General features: G+C 41.7%; 1 protein-coding gene across 5 annotated transcripts in view; it reads left to right on the forward strand.

The window, feature by feature from the left end:
- Positions 1–26719, forward strand: part of UTRN (utrophin) — a 594587-nt gene that overhangs the window by 393515 nt on the left and 174353 nt on the right. For all 5 annotated transcript variants that reach the window (XM_037894924.2, XM_043543078.1, XM_007056268.4 and 2 more), the window contains one exon: positions 3659–3815. In XM_037894924.2, coding sequence (XP_037750852.1) covers positions 3659–3815 — 157 coding nt within the window. The remainder of the gene's footprint in view (positions 1–3658; positions 3816–26719) is intronic.

Genomic DNA, 26719 nt, shown 5'->3' on the forward strand with positions numbered 1-26719 from the left:
TGTAGGCACAGTGCAGTATCTTGATATAAGGGGACATAATCTTTATTAGATTTAAAAGAGCGGACTCTGAAAATGTATTGTTTGGCAGTGATTTTGCATGTGGTTTATTGGATGGCAGTGGATACTTATTTACGAGATTCTCTTGAGTTAGCAGTCCTGGGGTCTCAGACCTTTCTGCTGAAACTAGGGTTTTGCCATTCAACAGAATTTGCTGGAGGCACTCTGTCTCTGCCCTCTGTGTGACTCCTCCCACTGAAGTCCCTTGGTTCCCTCTTTACCTTAAAGCTGGGTTCAGGCCTTAATAGGTTCAAGTGTGCCACTTACTTTTCTGTTGGCTTTCTCCCTTTTGAATTAGAAGATTCTGTGGAGCAAGGCAGTGTGTGGATTCCAACGTCATGCTCTGTACTCCGTTGCAGTACCTCATTCACAAGTCCGTGTGGGGCAGCAAGCTGGCTGTATGTTCAATCTCAGCATATAGACAGCTGGCTTGAATTCAGCATTAAGAGAGACGAATGGTGGGGAGGCTGGAAGCTTAGGAGCACCAATTTAGGAAATCACCTGCTTAAGTGCATCTCTGTTAGGAAAACATTTAAGTACTTGCTAAAAACAAAATAGGTGCTTAAGTGCTTTCATGGATTAGGGTGAAGGGAAAACAGATTACTCTCCTTAAATCCTCCTAGCTCAACCTTCTTGGAGACACCTTGCCTCTACAAATTAATCTTGCTTCCATCTAATCCCAATGACAAGTGCTTCCCAATTCATCCACCTCGTATCCCTCCCTCACTTCAGAACCACACCCCTCCTAAGTATCACAACCCCACCAAAATGTAGACCTTCCAGCATATTTCATATGCACCTCCAAGTAGTGCCAGATTAATAACTGTCAGTATTGGGCATTCATTGGAACTGCTATTTAAGATGACAGCACAGAAGAAGGCCGGTGAAGTAGTGTTGCATTGAAAGAGTTAAGGTCTGAGTAACAGCTAAAATGGATTAAAAAAAATTGAAATAGCAGGTATTTTAAAAAAAAAAAAAAAGACAGAAACCAAATATATATAATACTGCTTGTTGATAACAGAAAAGCAGAGACCATGGAGCTAGCAGCAAGTTACATTGAAAAGGATTTAGTTCTGCTCTGTAACCTGGCTGACATGTGGCAAGTGAAATTATTGTTAACAAGTATAAGTAACTTATATGTTGGGTTCAAAATTAATTGACAAAAGCACAGAATGACCGGAATTAAAGTAGAACAGAGGGACGTTACTACAATTGTCTAGACGTTGTAGGGAGGGCAGCTAGAGAATAGAAAATACTAGGTATATTGATGGTACAGTAGAAAGGCAGTGGCATGAGATTACACAACTGCCTGTTAAGTATTTAGTCTTGGTTGAAGGTCCCATGTCAGGATAGCTTGGAATGGAGCAGAGGGGGAAACAAAGGAAACAGGAATGTCTACCATTATCAAGAGAAATTACAGTGAGGGCATGCTTTTTAATTGCATTACTGCACAATACTGCAGAAACGAATCACTGACTCAGGCTTAATGTAGTAAAAAGCCTGTGCCACCACTGTGTGTTCAGTAGGGCTGTTGATTAATTGTAATTAACTCACGCGATTTAACTCAAAAAAATTAATCGTGATAAATTGCGGTTTTAATTGCACTGTTAAACAATAGAATACCAATTTATATTAAATATTTTGGATGTTTTTCTACATTTTTAAATATAAATTTTTCAATTACAACAGAGAATACAAAGTGTTCAGTGCTCACTTCATATTATTTTTATTACAAATACTTGCACGGTAAAAATAATAAACAAAAGAAATAGTATTTTTCAATTCGCCTCATACAAGTACCATAGTGCAATCTCTTTATCATGAAACTGCAGCTTACAAATGTGGCTTTTTTTGGGTACCTAACTGCACTCAAAAAGAAAAAACAATGTAAAACTTTAGAACCTACATGTCCACTCAGTCCTACTTCTTGTTCAGCCAATCGCTAAGAGAAATACGTTTGTTTATATTTATGGGAGATAATGCTGCCCACTTCTTATTTACAATGTCACCTGAAGGTAAGAACAGACATTCACATGGCACTTTTGTAGCCAGCATCGCAAGGTATTTACGTGCCAGATATGCTAAACATTCGTATGCTCCTTCATGCTTTGGCCACCATTCCAGAGGACATGCTTCCATGCTGATGACTCTCGTTAAAAAAATGTGTTAATTAAACTTGTGACTGAACTCCTTGGGGGAGTGTTTTACCCGCATTCTGCCATATATTTCATATTATAGCAGTCTCAGATGATGACCCAGCATGATGTTCGTTTTAAGAACACTTTCACTGCAGATTTGAAGGTACCAATGTGAGATTTCTAAAAATAGCTACAGCACTCACCCCAAGGTTTAAGAATCTGAAGTGCCTTCCAAAATCTGAGTGGGACGGGGTGTGGAGCATGCTTTCAGAAATTTTAAAAGAGCAACGCTACGATGCAGAAACTACAGAACCCGAACCACCAAAAAAGAAAATCAGCCTTCTGCTGGTGGCATCTAACTCAGATGATGAAAGTGAACATGCGTCGGTCTGCACTGCTTTGGATCGTTATTGAGCAGAACCCATCATCAGCATGGACGCATGTCCTCACAAATGATGATTAAAGCATGAAGGGACATATGAATCTTTAGTGCATCTGGCATGTAAATATCTTGCAACGCTGGCTACAACAGTGCCATGTGAATGCCTGTTCTCAATTTCAGGTGACATTGTAAACAAGAAGCAGGCAGCATTATCTCCTGCAAATGTAAACAGACTTGTTTGTGTGAGTAACTGGCTGAACAAGAAGTAAGTGCATGTGGACTTGGAGGCTCTAAAGTTGTACATTGTTTTATTTTTGAATGGAGTAATTTTTTGTGCATAATTCTACATTTGTAAGTTCAACTTTCATTATAAAGAGATTGCACTACAGTACTTAAGTGATTGAAAAATACTATTTTTTATTTTTACAGTGTAAATATTGATATTAAAAATATAAAGTGTGTAATTCTGTAATTGAAATCAATATATTTGAAAATGTGGAAAACATCCAAAATATTTATATAAATGGTATTCTATTATTGTTTAACAGCACGATTAATCACGGTTAATTTTTTAAATTGCTTAACAGCCCTAGTTTTCAGCCATTCATAATTAATTCCTTAGTTCTGATCATTGCTGATTGCTGGTGTGCATCATTTCTTTCAGCCTTGGAGATTTGGGCTCTTGGCATCAAAGATTTAAGTTTGCCTCAAAAGTTCAGAAATAGTGTATTTTGGTGCAAAGATTAGATGTATGTAATTTGTACACTACAAGTTCAGATTCATAACAGAGAGTGGGGATTTTCTTTCATCCCTCTCAGATATGCACTCTGCATTGTTTGAGGCAGATTCACACATCAGACAGACATTCGTCCACATTCTGTTGTCTCTCAGACTAATTTGCTTTTGCAGTGCAAAATGATTTAAAGTGGTGACTTTTAATGCACATTCAAGCAGTTATTTTGCATGTAGGTGTTAGGGATGTGTTCCTATTCTAACAGGGACAAGTTTCTTCAAATAAAATATAGTAGATTTTGGATGTAGGGCAAGCCTCTGAGTAGGACACTGTTTTATCTTTTTGCAGGGCCCACTTGGAGGCAAGTGCAGAAAAATGGAACAGGCTGTTGACATCACTGGAAGAGCTAATCAAATGGCTGAATGTGAAAGATGAAGAGCTGAAAAAGCAGATGCCCATTGGAGGGGATGTTTCAACTTTACAGCAACAGTATGACCACTGTAAAGTGAGTTGGCTGCATTTAGAAAATAAATATATTAAAATAAAGGAATAATTTCTTACCAGATCAGAGTAATTTAGAAACTCTATTTAAAATTACATCAGAATGGTTTCTGATTTGTATATTTTTACTGAAGAAAAACTTGGTCCATTTCCTCGTGTTCTTCATCTTCTGACAGGTAAGTCTATCATTCTGTGAGCAGAACTGATCAAGACCCTATAAAAATAAGAACTAAGCAAGAACTATAAAACAATGTTGACTCTAAATTTAGTAGAATTGTCTTAAGGGTTCTCCACATACTGTTAAATGGCCAGTAGTGTTTTTTTCTGTTTAGTGGATAGTTTTGTTTACAAAGACTCAGAACTGCTTACAAGCACAAAAAGAAAACTAGTTAGGCCTCACATTTTGTCATCTAGCTTTTCTGTGTTGTTTAGTGAATCCTAAAATATCTTGGTGTACATTAAAATATAGACAAACAAAAGCCTCCAAGTACAGTAAATATACTTATTAAACCAAATGTATCCTGGTAGTGAGCATTATAACTTTAATCATAATGTATATAACTTGTCAAATTGAGTAGTTCTGCACAATAACACACTGGTTTCTTCTCTATGACTGTTTAGTGGGGATGTAAATATTTTTCACATTCAATTTTTTGGCCAATAGAAAGATGCTCTGCCTTAGTAATGTTTTTTGAGGGGCTTAGAGCTGCTAACTCCTAATAGGAAAATTAAAAAAAAAATCTTTTTTGGTACCATATATATCTCTTCATGCATTCATTTTTAATAAAGGTATTTCCTTAAATACAGGATCTTTGTTTCATAACAGTTCATCTTCTCTGCCCGCACCACCTGGCCAAAAAAAGAAATAGAAATAAAATAATCATGCTGTTGCAGGATCAAATTATGTGAATACTTTATGGTGATCAGAGGGTTTTTTAAGATCAGATAGACAATAAAAGAGAGGAGCAGAAAAATATATATTTTAAAGTCTGTCAAACAGGTGTTAACTGTCTTCAAATGAACTTTAGCAAATACTGTATGCTAGTACTACATGGAAAGCAAACCTTTAATATAACATTTAAAGATCTTAAATGCTTTACAAAAATGGGTGTTCTACCCAAAGATAGGAAAACTGAGGAACAAAGAAGTTAAGTGACTCATCCTAGGTACTAGTGAGATAGTGGCAACATGAAGGAGAAAACATCAAGACTCCATATTCCCTATCCTCTGCTTAAGGAGTAACTCTTTCACATTATGGGAGAGGGTGAAGCTAGGTATAGATTATGGAACACACCAAGTATATCTGTATAGAGATGCGGTTTTGGAGCATCCTTACCAATTATTACACAATTGTTCATTTTCCAGAATTTAAATAATCTATTTAAAATGACAACAAAACCCCATTGTGGGCCAAATACTGTTTTTAAATGCAGATGTGCAGCTTCTGAGGGTATGTTTAGATGAACAGTTAGTATGTGGCAAGGTTCGGTGTAAACCTGCAGCACTCCAGCAAGCCGTGCACTAATTGTCCGTGTGGACCCTGTTGCCATGCACTGTGTGGGTGGACACAGCTGCTGTGCAGTAAAAGTTCCCTAGTATACTGCTGTTTGGATAAATAGGAGTCCCAGGCACAGCAGAATTTGACGCTGTCAGCTGAAATACAATGTCCAAGAACTATGTCTGGTTTTAGATTTGATTCTGAGCATTTTCTCACACCACCCAACAAAATGAAATGAACAGATTTCTTGTGTGTATGTATGATGTGTATATGTATGTATAAATAATTTTGAGTTGTAGGTTGAACCACTATTTTCTAACGTTTATCTTTGCTGGGAGGAAGAGATCCTTTAGTTAACATCCTCTCTTCTCATCCCACATGTATGTCATTGCACCTACCCAAGTGTGAACTATTTGGATGTGGTGTTTCACCTTCCTCTGTAGCATTGTCCATTGGTTACTGCCAGAGGGAGAAACCTAGACGAGATGCACCCAGTGATTTGATCCTCTGTGGCAACACTTATGTTCCTATATTTAATAGGCACTGTATATTACTTCAGTATTACATCAAACAGAGCAATTGCTGTCTCTTCTATGAAAATTGAAAAAGATCTTTTTGCTGATTCTCTTCCTCCAACATATTTGAATTGTCCCTGCTTAGGACGTGGAATGAAGAGGATCCCTTTTGATCAACTCTAAAAGGCTTATGCATGTGGTATTTCTCTTTTCTTCCTCAAGTAGTGTCCCTATGGGTGCTCCACTTCAGGGGCACTTTAATCCTACACACAGGGATGCAACATGGGCTGCACATGCGAGCGGCAACTGTATAGCGCTGTGCAGTCCAACTGCCCTCAGTTCCTTCTCAGTTGCCCTTGATGTGGGATGGAATCTCTAGCAGAGACCTTGATGAAGAATCTTTACTGCCTTTAGCAATGTAAGTGTTTCTGTTAAAGGTTTATAGTTGATAGTTATTTCCATTTCTTACATTTTCCTGCCCCGCCTTTTTAAAAAAATTTCCTCTCTGTTACTCCTTAGGCCAGGATAGTATTTTTTTTCTATTTTCTTCCTTACATGGGGTTAGGACTTAAACCCCCAGGTTTAAGAGGTGCTAATCTTGCCATGAGGCCATCCCCATAAGCAGCAGGCACTCATGGTGCATTCGTTGCTTGGGGGAGGGGCATATACCACAGAAGTGCACTGACTACCTCAACTTCAAGACTTGGACCTGAAAAAAACAGGAGCTGTAATTAAAAATGTTAATGATGGCGCATGCACTGCGGTCAGACTCAGACTGTGGCCCCAATATCTCTCCTTCACAGCGGTCACTGCCGGCACTGTCATCTGCCGCCCTGCACTCGATGTGCACGGTAAAAAGAAAAGACTCACATAAAGATGGCAAGAAATGGACCTTGAGCTCGCCTCTCAAGGAGCCATCCCAGGAAAAAGGGTCCCACCACAAGGTCAGTAGCCTCAACATCTTCCACAGTCAGACTCGGCACTAGTGACTACCTGGGGACTTCCGGTACAGTCACTACTGATAAGCCCAAGAACCCTAAGAGGGCAGGACCACGGAAGATAGTACTAGCAAAGACAGGCCCAAAGCTGCACAGTTGGCACTGGCTGCTCCAACTAAACATGTGGCACCAAGTGCTTTGGCACGATGAAGCCTTGGGTGCCACCTACTGGTGAATTGGGAGAATGCAGACTAAGTTTGGCACCATCAGCATTGTCCTCACCAGTGCCTAGATCGGGGCGGCCAAACTTACTGACCCTCCGAGCCACATACAACAGTCTTCAGAAGTTCGAGAGTTGGGTACGCCTGCCGGGGCTCGGGGCTTCAGCCCTGCAAGGTGCGTCTGCTGGGACCCTTAGCCCTGATGCTGCTGCTGTTGGTACAACAAGAATTCCGTTCCTGAGAGACCTGATTGTCTCTGACACCCCGAAATTGCCACTCCTCCATACTGCACCAATCTCCTTCACCATGTAGGCCCTCCTTCCCCTTCTCCAGTGAGGAGGATGAAGAGGTTTACACCATGCATTCCCCCCACCTGCCAGGGGACTGCACAATGCGAACCTTATACGCGCCCTCAGTATCAGGAGTCCAGAACCAACCCAGGATCTTGGTACATGCACTCCGTGGATGCCACCCTACATGCCTATCTCTCCACATTAGCCCTATTGGGACATTTGTGCTATGTAGAGGCAACACTTTCACAAACCACCCATTAATCAGAGGGATCGACACCGGCACTCTCCATATTCATCTGTATGCAGGCCTCCCAAACCTGAGGTAGAACCAACATCTCCTTGTCCTCGCCAGATAAGGCAATTATGCCTCCACCTCCAACATCTGGTAATGATTTTAAACTGTTTCAAGAACTGGTTCATAGAATAGCAGACTCTCGCCAAATCCCCTTGGAGGAAGTGCAAGAATTACAGCACAAGCTGCTGGATATATTGCAGACTTCCACATAGGCTAAAATCGCACTCCCAGTCAATGAGGCCTTATTGGACTCAGCCAAGGTGATCTGGCAGACCCCAGCATTGATACCTCCTATGTGTAAGCAAGCGGACAAGAAGTACTATGTCCCAAGAGTAGACAGACCTCAACATAGTCATCCACACCTCACCCATCCACCTCAAATCAAAGTTTTGAAAATTTGGTTGAGGCCCCGAGATGCCTCCCCCGGATCACATGCTGCAACCACTGAAGATACTCCATTAATTTGGTAACCATATGACCCACTTCTACCCAATGTGGCAGAAGATCACCTCTGACAAGTGGGTGTTGGAAATCATCAGCAATGGGTACTCGATTCTGTTCCTCACCCTTCTGCCTACCCAGCTCCTTTCCTGCTCCCTCTTCAGGAACTCTTCCCACAAGCACCATCTGCGAAACTAAATAAATCACCTGCTATGGTTGGGTGCCGTAGAACCAGTCCCATTTTGACACAGAGGGAAAGGATTTTATTCCAAACACATCATAATGCAAAAGAAAAATGGCAGGTGGAGATTGATCCTAGATTTGAGAAACCTCAACAAGTTCGTGAAACAACCACTGTTCAGGATGGTCATGTTATCAACAATAATCTCAGCAGTGGAACAAGGGGACTGGTTCTCAGCCCTCGACCTCCAAGGCACATATTTCCATATCACCATACACCCTTCTCATAGGAAATTCCTAAGATTTGCCCTGGAGTCGGAACATTATCAGTACAAAGTGCCCTTTGGCCTTTCCACAGCACCCAGAGTGTTCTCCAAGGTTTTAACAGTGGTAGCAGCACACCTCTTTAACCAAGGAATTATAAAATCCCCATACCTAGACAATTGTCTAATCAAAGCTCCCTCTCGAACTGACGCGCTTGAAGACATCTGAAGAACAATGGATCTTTTCTCAAGACTAGGCCTCGAAATAAACACATTAAAATCAACATTGACACCAGTACAACAACTGATATTTATTGGGGCCCACTCGCACTGGTAGTGGTGGTCAAAGCCGCCTTACTAACCCACAGATTTGCCATGATAGTCTAATTACAACCGTACGAACCAGTCCACAGCTGTCAGCCAGAACTTGTTTAAGATTGCTCAGTCGTATGTCAGCAACCACATTTGTGGTAAAACTTGCCAGGTTACAGATGTGCTGCCTCCAGGTCTGGCTCCGTACAGTTTACTTATCACTCACAGTCTGAACAAATCTTTCTCGATACCACTCAAAGTCAAGGACTTATTAGACTAGTGGATGAAACCCCACAATGTCTGCACAGGAGTCCCCTTCCTCCAGCCATCACCTTCCCTGATACTGACAACCAACATCTCCCTATTCGTCTGAGGGGCATACCTACAGAACCATACAGTACAGGGCAAGTGGCCCCCCCATTAGAGTCAATGTTGCACATCAATCTCCAAGAGTTACTATTCAAAGTGCTACACAAGATGAAAGTGGAATGCGCCAGAGCCACCTTAATAGCCCCAACATGGCCCCGAAAAATATTGTTTCCTTACCTCTTGCACATGGTGGTTTGTCCACTGATAACCCTTCCACCAGCTCCATACCTCCTCTCCTCAGGACACAGGCCAAATTCACCATCTGAAACTGGAACTTCTGCATCTGAAGACATGGCTCCTCCATGGTTCCAAGCCCCTGAGATGACCTGTTCTGAAGGGCTAAAGGAGATCCTTTTAAATAGCAGGCACTTAACCACACGCTATATGTACCTTCACAAAGAGAAAAGGTTCCAGACTTGGTGCGACAACATTCATGTCTCAGCGCTGACTGCTCCTTTACCATTCATATTGGATTACATCCTAGAGCTCAGAAGGTCACAAGCTCCATTAAAGTACATCTTGCCACCATTACAACATTCCATTGTGAGTCATTTGGTATTTACTCACCCAATAACCTAATAATTCCTCAGGGAGCTTCAAAACTTTTACCCAGAAGTCTGAGATTTCACCGTATCTTGGGATCTCAGCCTATTCTTATGCTACCTCACCAGCTCCCTGTTTGAACCCATGGCAACTTGTTGCTATATACACCTATCCGTGAAGACAGCCCTTCTCGTAGCCATCACATCTCCTCAATGGGTAGGGGAAATAGGGGCCATCATGATGTACCCTCGTACACACTTTTCTTCCAAGGTAACGTCACTTAAAGACCATGTCCAAAGTTCCTACCCAAAGTTCCAACCTATTCACCTTCCGTCCTTCTTCCCCATGCCACATGAAAATAAGCAAGAAGCCACATTGCACACCTTGGAAGGCCAGCGCTCTTCTAACATCTATCTCAAAAGAACTAAATCATTTAGAAGGGCATCATGACTATTTCTTTGTGTTGCAGAAAGATCAAGAGGATCTGCCATATCCAAGCACGCTCTCAAAATGGATTTCTGAGTGCATTCATCTCTGCTAATGGCAACATAATCTACAACTCCCACCAGGAACTCAAACACATTCTACCCAGTTGCTTTCCACTTCAGTAGCCTTCCTGAACAATGTGCCAATTAGGGATATTTATAAAGCCGTCACCTGGATGTCAGTGGACACGTTCGTACAACATTATGCAATCTCCCAGAACTTGGCGTTGGATACCCTGTGCTCTTTAACAAATCAACTCTGAAGCCCCAGCCTATCAACTCGGGGGTTTGCTCTACAATCACCCGCGCAGTAACTGATGTTTCCACCTCTTACACCAAATGTCTGCCTTTGTAAATGAACACCAAGGGATTCCATTTGATCACTCATCCTCAAGTCCTAATGTTGGGATCACTTGCCTTCCAGTTAAGGATGACATGATGGGTCTCCTTTTTAGATTCCATCAGTGCCAATCCTTAATTGGCTAGAGGGTTTTCAGTGCAGAGGTGTGTGGCATGCTTTCCCCTTTCTCTGGGGCGAAGTATCTTTCCACAGTACTACTTACAGCCCTCTTCTGATTTACAGAGCAAAACACTCAGGATTTGAACCTTGTTCTTCCAAATGCCAAATATTTAATATTTATATTTTCTGACATATGCTCAGTGATTGGTTCTGTTTGTTGTGATTATAGTGAGGTTCATGGACATTTAGTTTAGAATTATGCTTTCGTTGTCACCATAAATATCGTATACGTACAAATTAGAGTAAATATTCTTTGTTTATTAGTAATCTTTAAATTAAACCATTCAACTACATTCCCCATATTTATTGGTGTGTGTGCGTGCATGCTACAGAACAATTGATTTCCTTCAGCTTCTCTTTTGATTTTCTTTTCTCTTTGGTAAAACAAGCCAATTAAATTTCACTAAATCTGACCAAGAGAAAATTACTTTTCAATGATATTCCTTCCATTTGTCAGCACTGGGAACCCTCGCGTTATTTTCGACCAGGAAATTTCTTTGCTTACCCTACCTCTTAGATTGTTAAATCTTCTAAACATTTCACATATCTGCGAGATTTACTTTTAATGCTACTAAACTCCTCAACCTCACGTTTGTTGTTCCAGGCCCTGCTATCGTGCTCTCCTTGCTGGTCTTCCAAAAGTCTCTCTTCAGCAACTGCAGATCAGCCCAAAATCATACAGCAGTCTACTTTTTGCTTTGCCTTACTCTCATGTGCTGCCTCTTTTCCCTTCACTAGCTTCTTCTGTTGAGGTTGTTGATTTGAAATCGTCATTTAATGCCATCGACCAAACTGGTCAGTATTTCCTCCCTTTTTTTATTCCCACTTCTCCATGCCTTCCTGTTTGCTTCTTTCACTCATATTCACTCCGCCAGTTTACAACCCATTCTGCCACTGCCATTTAAAAATACCAGTAAATCAGAGGGAGCTTTGCCAATGAATTTATTGGGGACAGGATTTCACCCCAGACTTTATCCACATTTAGCTCTTTGTAAACATCATCTTCTCTCAGTTCGTTTTAATAAGTCCTGAATCTTTTCCTCATTGCAGTGTTGCTAATTCTAATGATTTGATACCCCTCTTCCTCCTTGTAAACCTAATATTTTGTTCTCACTCCAAAATGCCCGTTGTTGATGTATTTGTTCCTGTTTAATGCAATTTGCTTTATTGCTCTCTCCTTTTGTTAGCATTCCCCAGTGCTCAGGTTCAAAGGCACTATATATAAGTACAATATAATGTAATTTTAAATGTATGTTTGCTTGATTTATTTGTGTGCTACTGAGAAGTCTTAGGGTGGGAGGAAAGAAATGGATTGCAAATTAATTATAAATTTGGCTTTTGATTTTGATAACCGTGATCATGTCAATTTTTCTGAAGAAGGTTTACATTCAAAGAGAATACATACTTGTATTACTCCCAGGAGTAAGGGCTGCAAAATCAAGACCACATTACTCAAATGAACAGGAGCCTTTTACAAGTGGAGTAATGTGTTGCACCAGGGTCCAGAAGTTCATTTTGCTTCTTTCAAAACAGCCCAAGGTGAATATTCTCAAAAATACTTTAAGTAAAGAAAAATATATTAGTAATTTGAGAGGAATTAAAAGTAAATAAAAATGAGCAGTATAAAATATACCTAAGGCAAAGATTACATTCTGCCTCACATACTATTGAAAACTCAGATGTAATTTAACTCTTCTCTTAGGGGGTTATTTGCTGTGCCAGAAAGAAGTGTCGGAATGAAGACAACTCCCTTTTTAATTCCTATTTTACTACTCCATATTTCTCATTAATGCCAATCTGTTTCAAGTCTGATTTCTCTTTCACTCTCTTGGCTCTTTCCCAGTCTTCCTTGTAACAGTTCATTTTAGGTTTTCAAAGAGTTATATGGTAATAGCACTTTTGTATAAAAATTCTGATAAATTACAGTGATCACATCAGAAGATGCTCCTAGTTCCTGATGTAGGCTCCATCTATGGCCTGGGACAAATCAGTCTACTTTTCTGCATCAGTTTCCCAATCTATAAAAGGAAGTTAATACTTACCAGTCTCATAAGGCTGTCTTGTGGAATAGCTACTTAATTTGTGCAAAGAGCTTTGAAGATGAAGAGTACAGTAACTCCTCACTTAACGTTGTAGTTATGTTCCTGAAAAATGCAACTTTAAGCAAAATGATGTTAAGCGAATCCAGTTTCCCCTTAAGGATTAATGTAAATGGGGGGTTAGGTCCCAGGGAAATTTTTTCACACAGAGAGACACAGACAGACAGAGACACACAGACAGACAGAGACACACAGACAGACAGAGACACACAGACACAGTATAAGTTTTAAACAAACAGTTTAATACTGGTACACAGTGATGATGATTGTGAAGCTTGGTTGAGGTGGTGAAGTCAGAGGGTGGGGTATTTCCTAGGGAATGCCTTACTGCAAAATGATGAACTAGCAATCAACTGATTTACCCATTGTTGTTAATGTGGCCTCATACTCTACAAAGCAGCACGAATGGCGGCAGGGGAGACAGCATAGCAGACAGAGACACACACTTTGTGTGTGTGTGAGAGAGATAGAGATGCATAAGGCCCCCTTAAGTACGCTGACCCCACTCTAAGTGCACTGCCTTTTTAAGTAGATCAGCAAGTTGAGACAGAAGCTGCTGCCAGGAAGCTCACTCTCTCCTGAGCCCTGTCATGTCCCCCCTCCCCTATGGAAATGGGGTAAGCGGGGGGGAGGGGGACACCCTGACATGAACTCCCCCTTTCCCACTCCCCCGCTGCTCCCTAAGCAGGAGGCTCCGGGGAGCAGCTCCAAGGCAGAAGGCTGGAGCAGCACATGGCAGTGGGGGATGCCGGCAATTGGTAGGCTGCTGGGTGACTGCGGCACAGGAAGCTGATGGGGGGCTGCCGGTCCACCCTGGTTCCAAGCCCCCACCAGCTAGCTGCAACAGGCTGTTCTTCCTGCAAGCAGTGGACACAGCAGGGGGCTGCCAAACAACGTTATGAGGGATCATTGCACAACTTCAGGCGAGCATGTTCCCTAATTGATCAGCAACAAAACAACGTTAACCGGGACAACTTTAAGTGAGTTACTGTACTTTATACGTTTTTGATGACACCTATCTGTGTAGGTGAATAAAGGTCTTGCAGATGACATTACCCAGAGAAAAGGTGTCAAGAGAGAAGAGAAGGGGAGCAAGGACAGAGCTCTGAGGAATTCGAAGAAAACTGGAGGTGGGATGAGGCAGACTCTCCAAAGGATTAGATATTAGAGGGGTAGAAGGAGACCCAGAAGAAAACAGAATCATGGAAGCCAAGGGAGGACAACATTTCAAGGAAAGCGAAGGTTTGAATGCATCAAAGACGGCTGACAGGTCAAGGGGGATGAGGATGGAATAGTGGTTCTGAACTTTTGGCTAGGGAGAGGCAGTAGAGACTTTGGCAAGAGTAGTTTCAATGGATGTAAGGCATGGAAACCATACATTACTATCTGAATACCTGAGTTTAATTCTTTAGATATTTTTGGTGGAATTTATATGGAAGTAAGGAAAGAATTATTTAGTCTAAACTTATGCAATGTAAGATTGTATCAACATATTGAGTCCATAAGGTTCATAGTATTGTGGTTATCAAGTTTACTTTTCTAAATAAACATATATGATTTAAAAAGGAAAGCAAACCATTCAGTAGGGATTCAAATAACAAGATTGTTTTATAAAATTAATTCTGACCTCAAATAGGATTATATATTGCTGAAATTATGATCTCTTAGAAACCTATAGATACTAATATGAACAAGAAGTTCTCATATATTATTAAAAAAAACAGGAAAATAGAGTTGACTCATCATTTTACATGGTTGAAGTAGGTTTCCAAAGGAACAAAGTTACAGACGTTTTGATTTATGAAAGCGTTATGTTACTACTTCACAAATAGTAGTAGTACATATCCGGTCCATGGGATAGTAGTGGATTTTTTACACCCCTGAGCGACATAGCTATACTGAGGTAAATTTGTAGTGTAGACCTGGCCTGAGTGTTTTAGCCCAAGTGGGTGTTAAAACCCCGCCTTACAGGGCCCTAGAGCCCAGGCTTCAGCCTGAGTCCGAATGTCTACACAGCAGTTAAGCAGCCCCTTATCCTAAGTCCCACAGGCCTAGTCAGCTGGCATTGGCCAGCTGCAGGATTTTAATTGCAGTGTAGCCATTCCCACTCAGGCTCTGAAACCTGGAGAGGACAGTGGCCAGCAGGAATGTCCCCATGGCTATTTTTAGTGCCGTAGCATGACCCCAGCAAGTCCAAGTCTGTAGAGTCAGACTCGCTGCTGTTTTTATTTATTTATTTATTTGCAATGTGGACGCACCCTACAAAATTAAGTCAACCTAAGTTACGTTGACGTACAGCCATTGCGGTAATTAAATCGCTTTTGCATGTCCACACTTCACTCCTTGTCTCAGTGGTGCATGTCCTCACCAGGAGAGCTTGCACTGGTTTAACAGCCACTGTGGGGCTTTGCAGGATGGCTTCTGAAAGGCAGCAACAGTCAGTGTAAGCAACGCAGTGCTCAACTGACACTGTCATCCTAACTACATCAACATTGATTCTGTGCCTCTCATGGCGCTGGAGTTAAGTCGGTGTAGTGGGCAAATTACTTTAGTGGGAGGTACATTTTAATATGGATGTTTACAGAGTTAGGTCTATGTAAACTGCCTTACGTCAACCTAACTCTGTACTGTAGACCAGGGCTCAGAGGGTGCGGGTTGAAGTTTGAGTGCTGTTGAAGCTCAATCTAGTACTGCAGGGAGGATGCAATAGTTTGAGATACATCATCTCATCATCAGATAGTCCAATCACTCTCCTAATCCAATAACTGCTGCTGCTAATCAAACCATTCTGTGTAACTGGAGTGTTGTTTTGGAATGTAGTTACTCTTACTCCAGCTAGGCTAGCTCCAGCACTGTAACTCAAGTTTATTTAGCTCCCATCTTATTGTGTCAGTGAAGACCAGCCCTTAATAGAAAGGCCCGAACAAAGGAGAAAACTGAGTAGACCTTAGGGTTTGTCTTCACATACAGCACTACAGCTGCGCTGGTGTAGGTCTTTAAGGAAGGCGTTCCTATGCCGATGGGAGAGCTTCTCTCGTCGGCATACTTAATCCACCTCTCCGAGAGGCAGTAGCTTTGTCAGCAGGAGAAGCTCTCTTGCCGATGTAGCACTCCTACGCCGGGGGCTAGGTTGGTATAATTATGTCATTCAGGAGTGTGGTATGTCGTGTCGAACTGGCATTAGAGTCCTGTTAGGATTTTTAGTTGTGATCTAGTAGTAGCAGCAGCATCTGCAGGGTCTCAGTCTCCTTTGCGGCTTGGAAGCTTTCAGAGCCAGGCAGATACCCATGCTGCTATGCTTTTACAAACACAGCAGACTCTCAGTGTGTTCCTCCCCTGAGAGGGGAGCAGGACTAACAGGTAAAAAACACAAAGGCTGAGAATCAATTCAGTTGCAAGGTCAGTAGAGTCTGCTAATTTTCTCAGCTGCTTCTGCCTTCCTTCCACACATACACAAGGTCATGCTATTTTTTCTGACCTATGCAATTTGCGCATTGGGCAGAGAAAAAAGCTAGGCTGTGTGCTGAGTTGGTCTGAGATTTAGAGGAGCCATATCTCTTTGACCACTGAATTGTATGGTGTGTTGTGAATATGGCAAGAGTCTACTTAAAGAAGAATGCTCTGTGGTTAAGGCTCTAGGCCAGTGGTCTCCAAACTTTTTATGCCCAAAATCACTTTTTGAATTTAAGGGCAACCCAGGATCTGCCCTGCCCCTTCCCCAAAGTCCAGCCCTGCTCACTCTATCCCCCGCCCCACTTCATTGCTCGCTCTCCCCTACCCTCACACTCACTTTCACTGGGCTGAGGTAGGGGTGTGGGCTCTGGGCTGGGGCCTAGGGGTTCGCAGTGTGGGAGGGGGCTTTGGGATGAGTCTGGGACAGGCAATTGGGGTGTAGGAGGGGGTGAGGGGTGCAAGCGCTGAGAGGGAGTTTTGGTGCAGGAGGGGGCTCTGGGCTGGGGCAGAGTGTTGGGGTGCAGGAGGGGCTATGGGGTGCTGGCTCTGAGAGGGGGTTGGGGTGGGGTCTCTCGCCAGGCACCACTTACCTGGGGCGGCTCCCAGTTTGCAGAGCAGCAAGGCTAAGGCAGGCTCCCTGCATGCCCGCCCCGGTCCCTCGCCACTCCCGGAAGGGGCCAACATGTCCCTACAGCCCCTGGGGGTGGGTGGGGCATGTTGCTCTGCATGCTGCCTCTCTCTATAAGCACCGCCTCTGAAGCTCCCATTGGCCACAGCTCCCTGTTCCCGGCCAATGGGAGCTGCAGGGGGCAGTGCTTGCAGGCAGGAACAGCGTGCGGAGGAAGGCTCCCCACCCCCAGGTCTGGGGGCCGCACTGGCCCCTTCCGGGAGTGGCTTGGGGCTGGGGCAGGCACCTGCCTTAGCAGCAGCCACGCTATAGCACTGGAGATTGCGATAGACTGGGAGATCCTCTAGGATTGACAAGTCAGTGACCACTGGTCTAGGCTCTGTCACAGACTGTCACCTTGGGGAAAAATATCACCTAATCACTCAGTTTCCCATTTGTAACGTATGGAATAGCGTTATTTCTCAACTTCACAGGTGTGTGTTGAGGGTAAATTCATTAATGTGTTTGAGGCACTCAGATACTAAATTGATGAGCCTTGTGGACAAGTCTATAGGGAAGAAAAAACTTCCTTATTTCGGGCAAAACTTAAATGGCACTCAGTGTTTGTTCAGAGTGTGGGTCCATGGGTCAATGAGGCTCGGAAGAAATACTGAACAGTGGCCTTGTTCATTGACCAGTTTTGGTGAGGGGCCCTGTGGAAAAAGTAAAATACGACCATGTAATGCAAGGCAGTATTGTGAAACAGGCAGAGCTAAGGTATATGTATGCTTGCTACAGCTCCAAATTCTTTTTATATATTGCCTTAAAAAGAGCAGCCTCATTTAAATTACATTATAGGTGCACTGTGGAAAAGACGCTGGTTTGCTGCCTGAGTAATAACAAAAATAAATGACCTTTGCACACTTTACAAACAAAGCAGGGAAAGGAAATGAAGTATGTAAACTTGCATAATAAATGCATTGCAAAGCTGTCTGATGGAGCGACCTCTTGTGCAAATATACCTGTACAGTCAAGCCCACTTAGTATCTGCTTACTTAATGGAAATGTGTTTTCAAGCACCAACCCATTTCACACTATTTCAGTACATCTGAACCATTTAATATCAGTTCATGTTCAGTGATTTCCTGTTATACATCAATAGACAATCATCGTGTTGTACTCCAAACAGCAGTTAATGCTAATTATTGCAGGATGGTACACGTGGGTTTTTTCCTTCAGGTTTACAGTGAACTACATTATATGATTGCATGTTTTTGATCTAGGTGCATGGTTTGTGTGAACAGCTGTTATGGGAAACAATGACATGGGGCAAAATGGGAAGATGATTTCACTTAGCATTAAAATGTTTTTTAAATGCCTCCCCCGGGGATAATTCATTTTGATTTTTTTCCTTAGAAAATCCCAGGTAAAGTAAAATAATCAAGTGACAAACTTATTTGGATAGAAAGAGTGCGTGTGTATGAAATCTGATGGTTTACCACAGGCAATTTACAATTTAATTTAGTGCCTTCAGCCTGGTTTAACCAATATTTATAAAATAAATATGTTTTGTGGCCATTAGTGTTTTATTCCTGTTGCTAGGGCTGAGTGAAACTGGCAGTAAATTACAGGTGTAATTTCACACCTTTTTGTTTTTGCTTATCCATTTTGTGTTTTCAGACCTTTCCCATTTTGTTTTTTGTGAAATGTAATTTTTTCAGACATTGACAATTTTATGTACATGGTACCAAGGCGAATGTCTTTGCCAAGTTTGGTTTCTGGAGAGATCTGGAAGTAATAAGCAAGGCAGAGGATTTCACACAGGCAGTTGTTCTATATTATACACACAGACATATGCCAGAAAGGGACAGAAAAATGCAGGGATGCATGAACTCTGGTTCTACCATTAGAATCATAGGTGCAAAAAGAAAAGGAGTACTTGTGGCACCTTAGAGACTAACCAATTTGTTTGAGCATAAGCTTTCGTGAGCTACAGCTCACTTCATCGGATGCTGTAGCTCACGAAAGCTTATGCTCAAACAAATTGGTTAGTCTCTAAGGTGCCACAAGTACTCCTTTTCTTTTTGCGAATACAGACTAACATGGCTGTTACTCTGAAACCTATCATAGGTGCAGTTGTTTACTCCCCAGATGTTTTTTAACTATCCCATTGATGTCTCCTGCAGCACTGATGTAGAATATGTGAGTTTGCACTCAGTTTTTCCCAACTTATTTTTTTATGTGATTGGTCCCTCTGTTTTAAAACAGATCAGATATTTGAAATATTAGCAGTAGTTCTGGCAGAGAGAGATTAATAGGTGAGGCAGTCAGAGGTGTAAAACAAATATAATTAATCACATTGACATCACCCCTACATGTGGTCTAAGTGTATTTATTAGACTCCTTAGATTTTGTCATCTAAAGGAATGTTTGAAAAACTTTGCTAGACACTAAAAATCAGACTGAACAGAGACATCAGATTTATGGTTTACCACAATAATCTATAACCCAATAATAACTGCCTCCCCCCCTCCTGACTTCCTGTCCCCTCTAAGACTGGAGGGGTGTTAATTTGTCACTTCACACTGAATGGTCCCTTGGAATATGTATTATCTACTTATGCTAAACAATCTGTTCCACCTTGTATTTAGCTGTGACACTCTGTTTCCTAGACTTGAAGAAGAGCTCTGTATAAGTTGGAAAGCTTGTCCCTCTCACCAACAGAAGTTGGTCCCATAAAAGAGATTCTCACCCACCTTGTCTCTGAAAAAACAAGAGGCTGCTGAGAGATTGGGGTAAAGAAGGGGGAGAAAGAGAGAGAGACTGATCTTGGGGAGCTAGGAATGATGGGAGAGATGATTGTAGTAGTGGTCAGAGGGCATGTCTACACTTACCTCTGGAGTGATCAATCCAACGGGGGTCGATTTATCACGTCTAATGAAGACGCGATAAATCGACCACCGAGCACTCTCCAGTCGACTCTGGTACTCCACTGGAGTGAGAAGCGTAGGCGGAGTCAATGGGGGAGCATCAGCAGTCGACCTACTGCAGCGATGACACCACGGTAAGTAGCTCTAAGTACGTCGACTTCAGCTACGCTATTTTTGTAGCTGAAGTTGCGTAACTTAGACCGACTTAGCTCATGCCCCCCGCCCCCCCCCCCAGTGTAGACCAGGCCAAAGAGATAAAAATCAGGTGTGTAGAAAAACAAACATTGAATGGCTGCTGGGGTAAAGGCAATTGAATTACCCCTTCACAGGTAAAAATAGTTCCCTGGATTGTATATATTGTACCAAAGGCTTTGGATGAAATGCTACAATCTTGGGGTTTTCTCTTAGGGTAGTATTTTACTGCTGTTGCCTCTGCAGTCAATTGTTTGTATTGTTCTGGTTGTCACTGCAAAGAAAAAGAAGATTTAGCTACTTGGGAGCTAGGACTGCGTGTGCAATTTTTAGTGACTTCATTTAAGCTATCTAAGACATTAGAGATAATCACTTCGGTTTCCCTTTAAAATCTCAAAGGGAGGATTAATTGGGTTTGAGAAGGCCTCTACTTACGCAGAAGTTTTCAGTAGCAGTCACTCAGTCTGAAATATACTGAAGCCAGACAGAGATTGTGTCAAAGTATGTTCTACTTGCAGTTGGTTCATAGCACTTGTCTGATGCTACCTCAGTTTGGGATGAACCATGGTGCAAATCAATATATTATATGTGCTTTCTCCAGTGATATGAAATCTTAACTACTTGAAATGAATGTGTGTGTAAATGTAACCCCTATTATGTAACAAATGTAATGGCCTGATTCTCACCCCCTTGGCTCCACTGGTGCATGCACAAAATTGCACAGGGATTTACACAAGCCAACATTTTTCTGGTGTAAATACCCTGCATGCAAATTTATTTTAGGCTGTGTTGGCCAGACCCATGTGTTCTAGTGGATTTTTATGGGTGCAAATTCTAACATTTGGACAAGTAAAGGAGCCACTTTATTATTGATATGGACAGGTATTTGCAACTTCAAAGTGTGATCAATTGTATGTGTGCATGCAATTTTATACACACATACAAGTGGAGTCAGGTAAACTACGGGTGAAAATACATGATGATGTGAGGCGTATGAAGGTATTATCAGCATGAGTATGGGATGGGTGCATTATGAAGGTGATCCAAGGGAGTGCTAATAAAACCTTTGTTAGGTCACACATCATAGATTCTGCCTGTCATGTTACAGAGAAACTATTTTAGAAACGTTTGTGTTTTTATAGTTATCATGAGCCTAACTACAGAGCTCAGAAGGAGCTATAAAAACTTCTACAATTATCTGAAACAGCTTTTTATAACAAAAAATAGAACTATTTTGAAGTATATTACCTTAAGCCCTTTCAGGGCTAGAAACAAGTGCTGGGGAAGCAGGGGATCTCCTTTAGCAGTAATACAAAGTTCCTGTTTTTTGCCTCATGGAGCTGTAGGGTACTCAATCTTAAACTGTGATTACATTTTTATGTATTGTGAGTTTCATTATTTCAGTGCTGAATCTTGTCTATCCTCAGTCTAAGGCTGGTGTAATTTTAGAAGGGAAATTCCACTTTTGAGAGGAGGAAAATGAAACATTTGTATGGCAAGTTGATAATTTCAAAATGGCAATTGTTTGAAGCATCTCAGGAGTTTGAGATGTTAGAGTAAGTCCTGTGAAGAGGTGATGTGAGCCTTGAGGGTGAATAATATTTTTTTCCCCTTTATGGATATCTCCTACACATGGATATCATCTATTGCTCTTTCCATCTAAAAACCAAAGTATACATAATAATCTTATATATCTTTCAAATACTCTTAAATATTTCCAATGTGCATCATGCTCTCTAAAGAATATTCCAAATTTTACAGTAGTATAATTTATATATATCACACAGGTAATGCAGTGACTGTGAAGGCAAATTTGTGCCCTCAACAGGAGCTCACATATTTATTTAAAACCTGTTTTAGGACCTCATTTAATGACTTTGTCATTTGAGTGTGGTGGGTTTTTTTTGTTTGTTTGTTTTTAATGCAATGGTACTTTTAACTTCCTCCATCAATACAACCTCAAAGAAAGAGTAGAAAGAAGCAGGAGTTTAATATATCATCAGAATGACAATGCAACATTCTTGCATTACTGCACTGCATTGTCAGCACTAGATATGAGGCTAAATTTTGGGATTTGAAACCACATCCTTCTAGCCCACTACTCTCACTCATACCAACACTCCCACTTTTTTATACTCCATAATCATTAAAAAGAACAAAACAACAAAAAAACTAAGCTGGCAAATAAGGAAGAGAGAGAGACAATTGTTTGTGTTATGCTGGAAAGGCACTCAGATGCTACTGTGTGGTGATGGGTGTCAATAAATCTAGGGAGATATAGTGGTGTTGGCTCTGACAGAGAATGTTTGAGTGACATTGATAATTAAGTGGCACACTCCAAATGGTATCCGGTGTCGTCTTGAACATGAACATAAATATATCAGACTGAAGAAATCGAATGTTTACAATATATAAAATTTACTAATTTGTAAAATAGAATAATGAAAGCCAAAACTTGTAGCAATCACTGCCTGCAAACCATGGTTACTGCCTTTGAGATTGTGTCAACATTTCCATTATAAAACCTGTTTAAGGGTTTATATAGCTCAGACAAAATTTGTACCAAGCTGTGTTAATGTATGTTGTATATTGTGCAGTTTTACAGTCGGAAGCTAATCAGGGTCAGTGTGGAGCACGTACATTTTCTTCCTTTTCCTGCTGCAAAGAAGGTAGCCTCATAAATCCAGGGACTCTGCCTTATAATGAGGAAGTTGCATTATCTACTCGGATGACCTTGCAGATACGTCAGCTGCGGCAATTCATCTCAAGAGGAAGGGTCCCTATTTTAATGGGTCACTTCCTCATTTTGAAGGTTGATCCTTGAGGATGTCATCTCTTGAAATACTTTTGAGAGAGAGCATTTTGATGTTTCAGTGCTATTCATCATGTGTTGCCTTTTCCCCAGAGGACAGAATTTTAAGTCCTATGTTGCTGTTTTCTTCATCATTTGAATTTAAGCTGGAACAGGTACAAAGAACTACTAGGATGATTAGGAATATGTAAGGCCTGCTTTATGAAAGGAGACTGGAAGAGGTTGGCTTGTTTAGTCTAGCAGAGAGAAAGCTGAGAAGGGACATGATTGCTCTCTATAAATACATCAGGGGAGTAAATACCAGAGAGGGTGAAGAACTCTTTAAGCTAAAGGACAGTGTTGATCTAAGAATGGATGGTATAAATGGGACATGAACAAATTTAGGTTGTAATTTAGAAGCAAGTTCCTAACCATCAGAGGACTGAGGTTCTGGAACAGCCTTCAATAGAAGTTGTGGGGGCAAACAACTTAAGGAATTATAAGAGAGAGCTGGGCAAATTTGAGTGCATGTGTATGATGGGGTTGCTTGTGATGGTAAGAGGAGGAGGTCAGCAGTCTGGGGGCTCACTTCTGGTTTAAGTCTTAGTTTAAGTTTGTCTTCCTAAAAACTCATGCTTCATGGTTGCAGCTGGTCACCAGCAGGGGGCAGGAAGGGATTCCCCCCCCACCCCCCCAGTATATTCTGCGAGTGTGTTTTGTTTTTAATCCCCTGTCTCTGAAGCATCAGGGATGGCCATGGCTGGAGATGGGATACTGGGTGGGGTAGGCCAGGCCTCTGAAGTGGCATTCTCTCTCACTCGCATGCTTAGGATCTAACTGATCACCTATGTGAAGTCAGGAATGAATTTCCCAGATCAGACTGGCAGTGACCTAAAGCGTTTTTCACCTTCCTCTGAAGTGTGTGGGTGTGGATCATATAATCCTGGCAAGATATATCCATATGAATATATCTCACAATCCTTTCCCTGACATTGTGGGGGCGTCGGGCATTGGTACTCCTTGGTCCCTCCTCTGCCTGTGGCACATAATAGTCTAGTCTCCTGTGGGCTGTAAAACTTTGGTCTAATTTCAGTTGTTGGATTTAACATGTGGGTGCTGAAGTGGTATTGGCCTCTGCTATACAGGAGGTCAGACTAAATGGTTTTGTGTTCTGTTCTGGCCTTAAACTCTCTGACTTCATTATATCAGGACTTGTCTACACTCGGAACAGTACAGCTGCAGCACTGCAGGTGCATCACTGTAGCGCTTCAGCATAGACACTACCTCTGCTGACAGGAAGAGTTCTTCATCCATCTCCATAGGTAATCCATCTCCCTGAAGGAGGGTAGCTAGGTCTACAGAAGAATTCTTCCATTGAGCTAGTGCTGTCTCGATGGGGACTTAGACTGCATTGCTCAGGGGGGTGGATTTTTCATACCTTTGAGCAACGTAGCTGGGTTGATTCAATTTTCTAGTGTAGACTAGCCCTCAGTCTGTTATGTCCAGACAGCTGTTCTGTTAAATGCAGATGAAAATTATTACAGTGCTATATTTGAAGCATCCTTTGCAGAGAGCGAATCATCCAGGGCTAGTTTGAAGAAGGATACTTAATTAAAATAATGATCTATTTGATCTGCAGTGCCATACTTAGTGGAGTTATTCAAATACCACATATTTAGAGATTGTGCAATAATTGGCAGTATAATTAATTTTTATGGCAATTACATAGGTATTATCAAATCACCTTTGCTTTCTGCTATTTTGGAAGATGTCTTTGGTTTATATAATCTGGCAGTGCTCAACACAAACAAGATATTTTACAATATCAGAAATATAGAAGTTTTTCATTCTTCTGAGGAAATGTTTAAGAACCATGAATTGTCCTTCATTATTTCTTTTTGGCATATACATCAGATGTGCTCCATTTGGCTGTGATGTGCTCTCTTATGCTTCTAGAACATAAACTTTAAAAAAAAAAAATAAAAAGGGCAAGCTGTGGAATACTTAGTCTTTTTTAGACAAACTGTTGTTTTTAGGGTCCGTTATAATTTCCTGTTGGAGCCCTTTGGGGAACATAGGAAAGGAGCAACCTTTTCTAGAGACAGACACTCCTGTTTGAAATATGGAGGAATGTGGTGCTAGCTGGGATTTGTAGGACATGCCATTACTCAATGGGTAACATTTTTCAAAGTGCTTTCAGTGGGGCTTAGGCTCCTAAATCATGTAGGCACTTCTAAGGATTTTTCCCAAAAGGATTGTATTGTCTGAACCTTGAGTCAGATTATTAGGTGATCTCTGAGTTTTCATTTTAGATCTCTTTATACTAAATCCCCTTCTCCCTCTACTACTAGTAGAAGGACTGTACGCCCACACCTTGAACACTGCATGCAGTTCTGGTCACTTCATCTCAGAAAAGATCTATTAGAATTGGAAAAGGTACAGAGAAAGGCAACAAAAATAATTAAGGATATGGAACAGCTTTTGTATGAGGAGAGAGTAAAAAGACTGGGACCTTTCAGCTTGGAAAAGAGACGACTAAAAGGGAATATGATTGAGGTCTATAGAATTGTGAATGGTGTGTAGAAAGTGAATAAGGAAGTGTTAATTACTCCTTCACATAACACAAGAACCTGGGGTCACCCAATGAAATCAAACAAAAAGGAAGTATTTCTTCACACAACGCACAATCAACCTGTGGAACTTGTTCCCAGGGGATGTTGTGAAGACTAAAACTATAATGGGGTTCAAAAAATAATTAGATAAGTTCTTGGAGGATAGGTCCATGAATGGCTATTAGCCAAGATGTACAGGGATGGAACCCCATGCTCTGGGTGTCCCTAGCCTCTGATTGCCAGAAGCTGGGACTGCACAACAGGGGATGGGTCGCTCAATGACTGCCCGTTCTGTTCATTCCCTCTGAAGTACCTGTCATTGGCCACTGTTGGAAGACGGGATATTGGACTAGATAAACTATTGATGTGACCCAGTATGGCCGTTCTTATGTTATTTTCTAAGGCCACGTCTACACTACCTGCCGGATTGGCGGGTAGTGATCAATCTATCGGGGATCGATTTATCGCGTCTAGTGTAGATGCGATAAATCGATCGCCGATCGCTCTGCCATCGACTCCGGAACTCCACCAGGATGAGAGGCGGAAGGGGAGTCGACGGGGGAGCGGCGGCCGTCGATCCCGCGCTGCGAGGACGCGAAGTAAGTGATTCTAAGTTGATCTAAGATACGTCGACTTCAGCTACGCTATTCTTGTAGCTGAAGTTGCGTATCTTAGATCGATCCCCCCTCAGTGTAGACCAGGCCTAAGTGCGTTTGACAGTCGAGTTCCTCGGCTGTCCACGGTCCTGTCCTAGGATAGAGACACTGGTATCCATTCTTATTGAAACTTTTTTAAAGTGGTCCCTGCATCATCCAGTGACTTGTCAATGAGAAAGAAACCCCTCTGCAAGTGCTCACAGATCCTGCTAAAGCTACTGAGTTGGGCTTAGTTAATGATGTGGTCCAATCAATTAATCTAGCAGTGAAAGTATGTAAATTACTAAAATAACTTTAAAATATAATGAAAATGACTAAAGAACTTGCCTTCTTCCCAGTCTCCTGATATATAGGGTATGTCTTCACTTTGAGCTGCTGGTGAAATTTCCAGCTCGAGGAAACATATATGCGCTAGTTCTGATTGAGATAGCAAGCTAAAAATAAGAGTACAGCCACAGCAGAGTGAGCAGCAGGAGGGGCTAACCGCCCCAAGAACATACCTAGCACTTTGGATGGGTACGTGTGTGTGGGGCTGCGCTGCTGTGGTTACACTCTGTTTCTAGTGGACTAGAACTAGCGCAGGTATGTCTATTCAAGCTGGAAATTATAACCCTTGCTCAAAGTATAGTCATACCCATAGTTTATGACAAAAGCATGAACTATGTAAGAATAAATCCATGTAAGAAGTTGGAAAC

The sequence above is a fragment of the Chelonia mydas genome, chromosome 3, assembly GCF_015237465.2.
Source record: "Chelonia mydas isolate rCheMyd1 chromosome 3, rCheMyd1.pri.v2, whole genome shotgun sequence".
Classification (NCBI taxonomy): Eukaryota; Metazoa; Chordata; order Testudines; family Cheloniidae; genus Chelonia; species Chelonia mydas.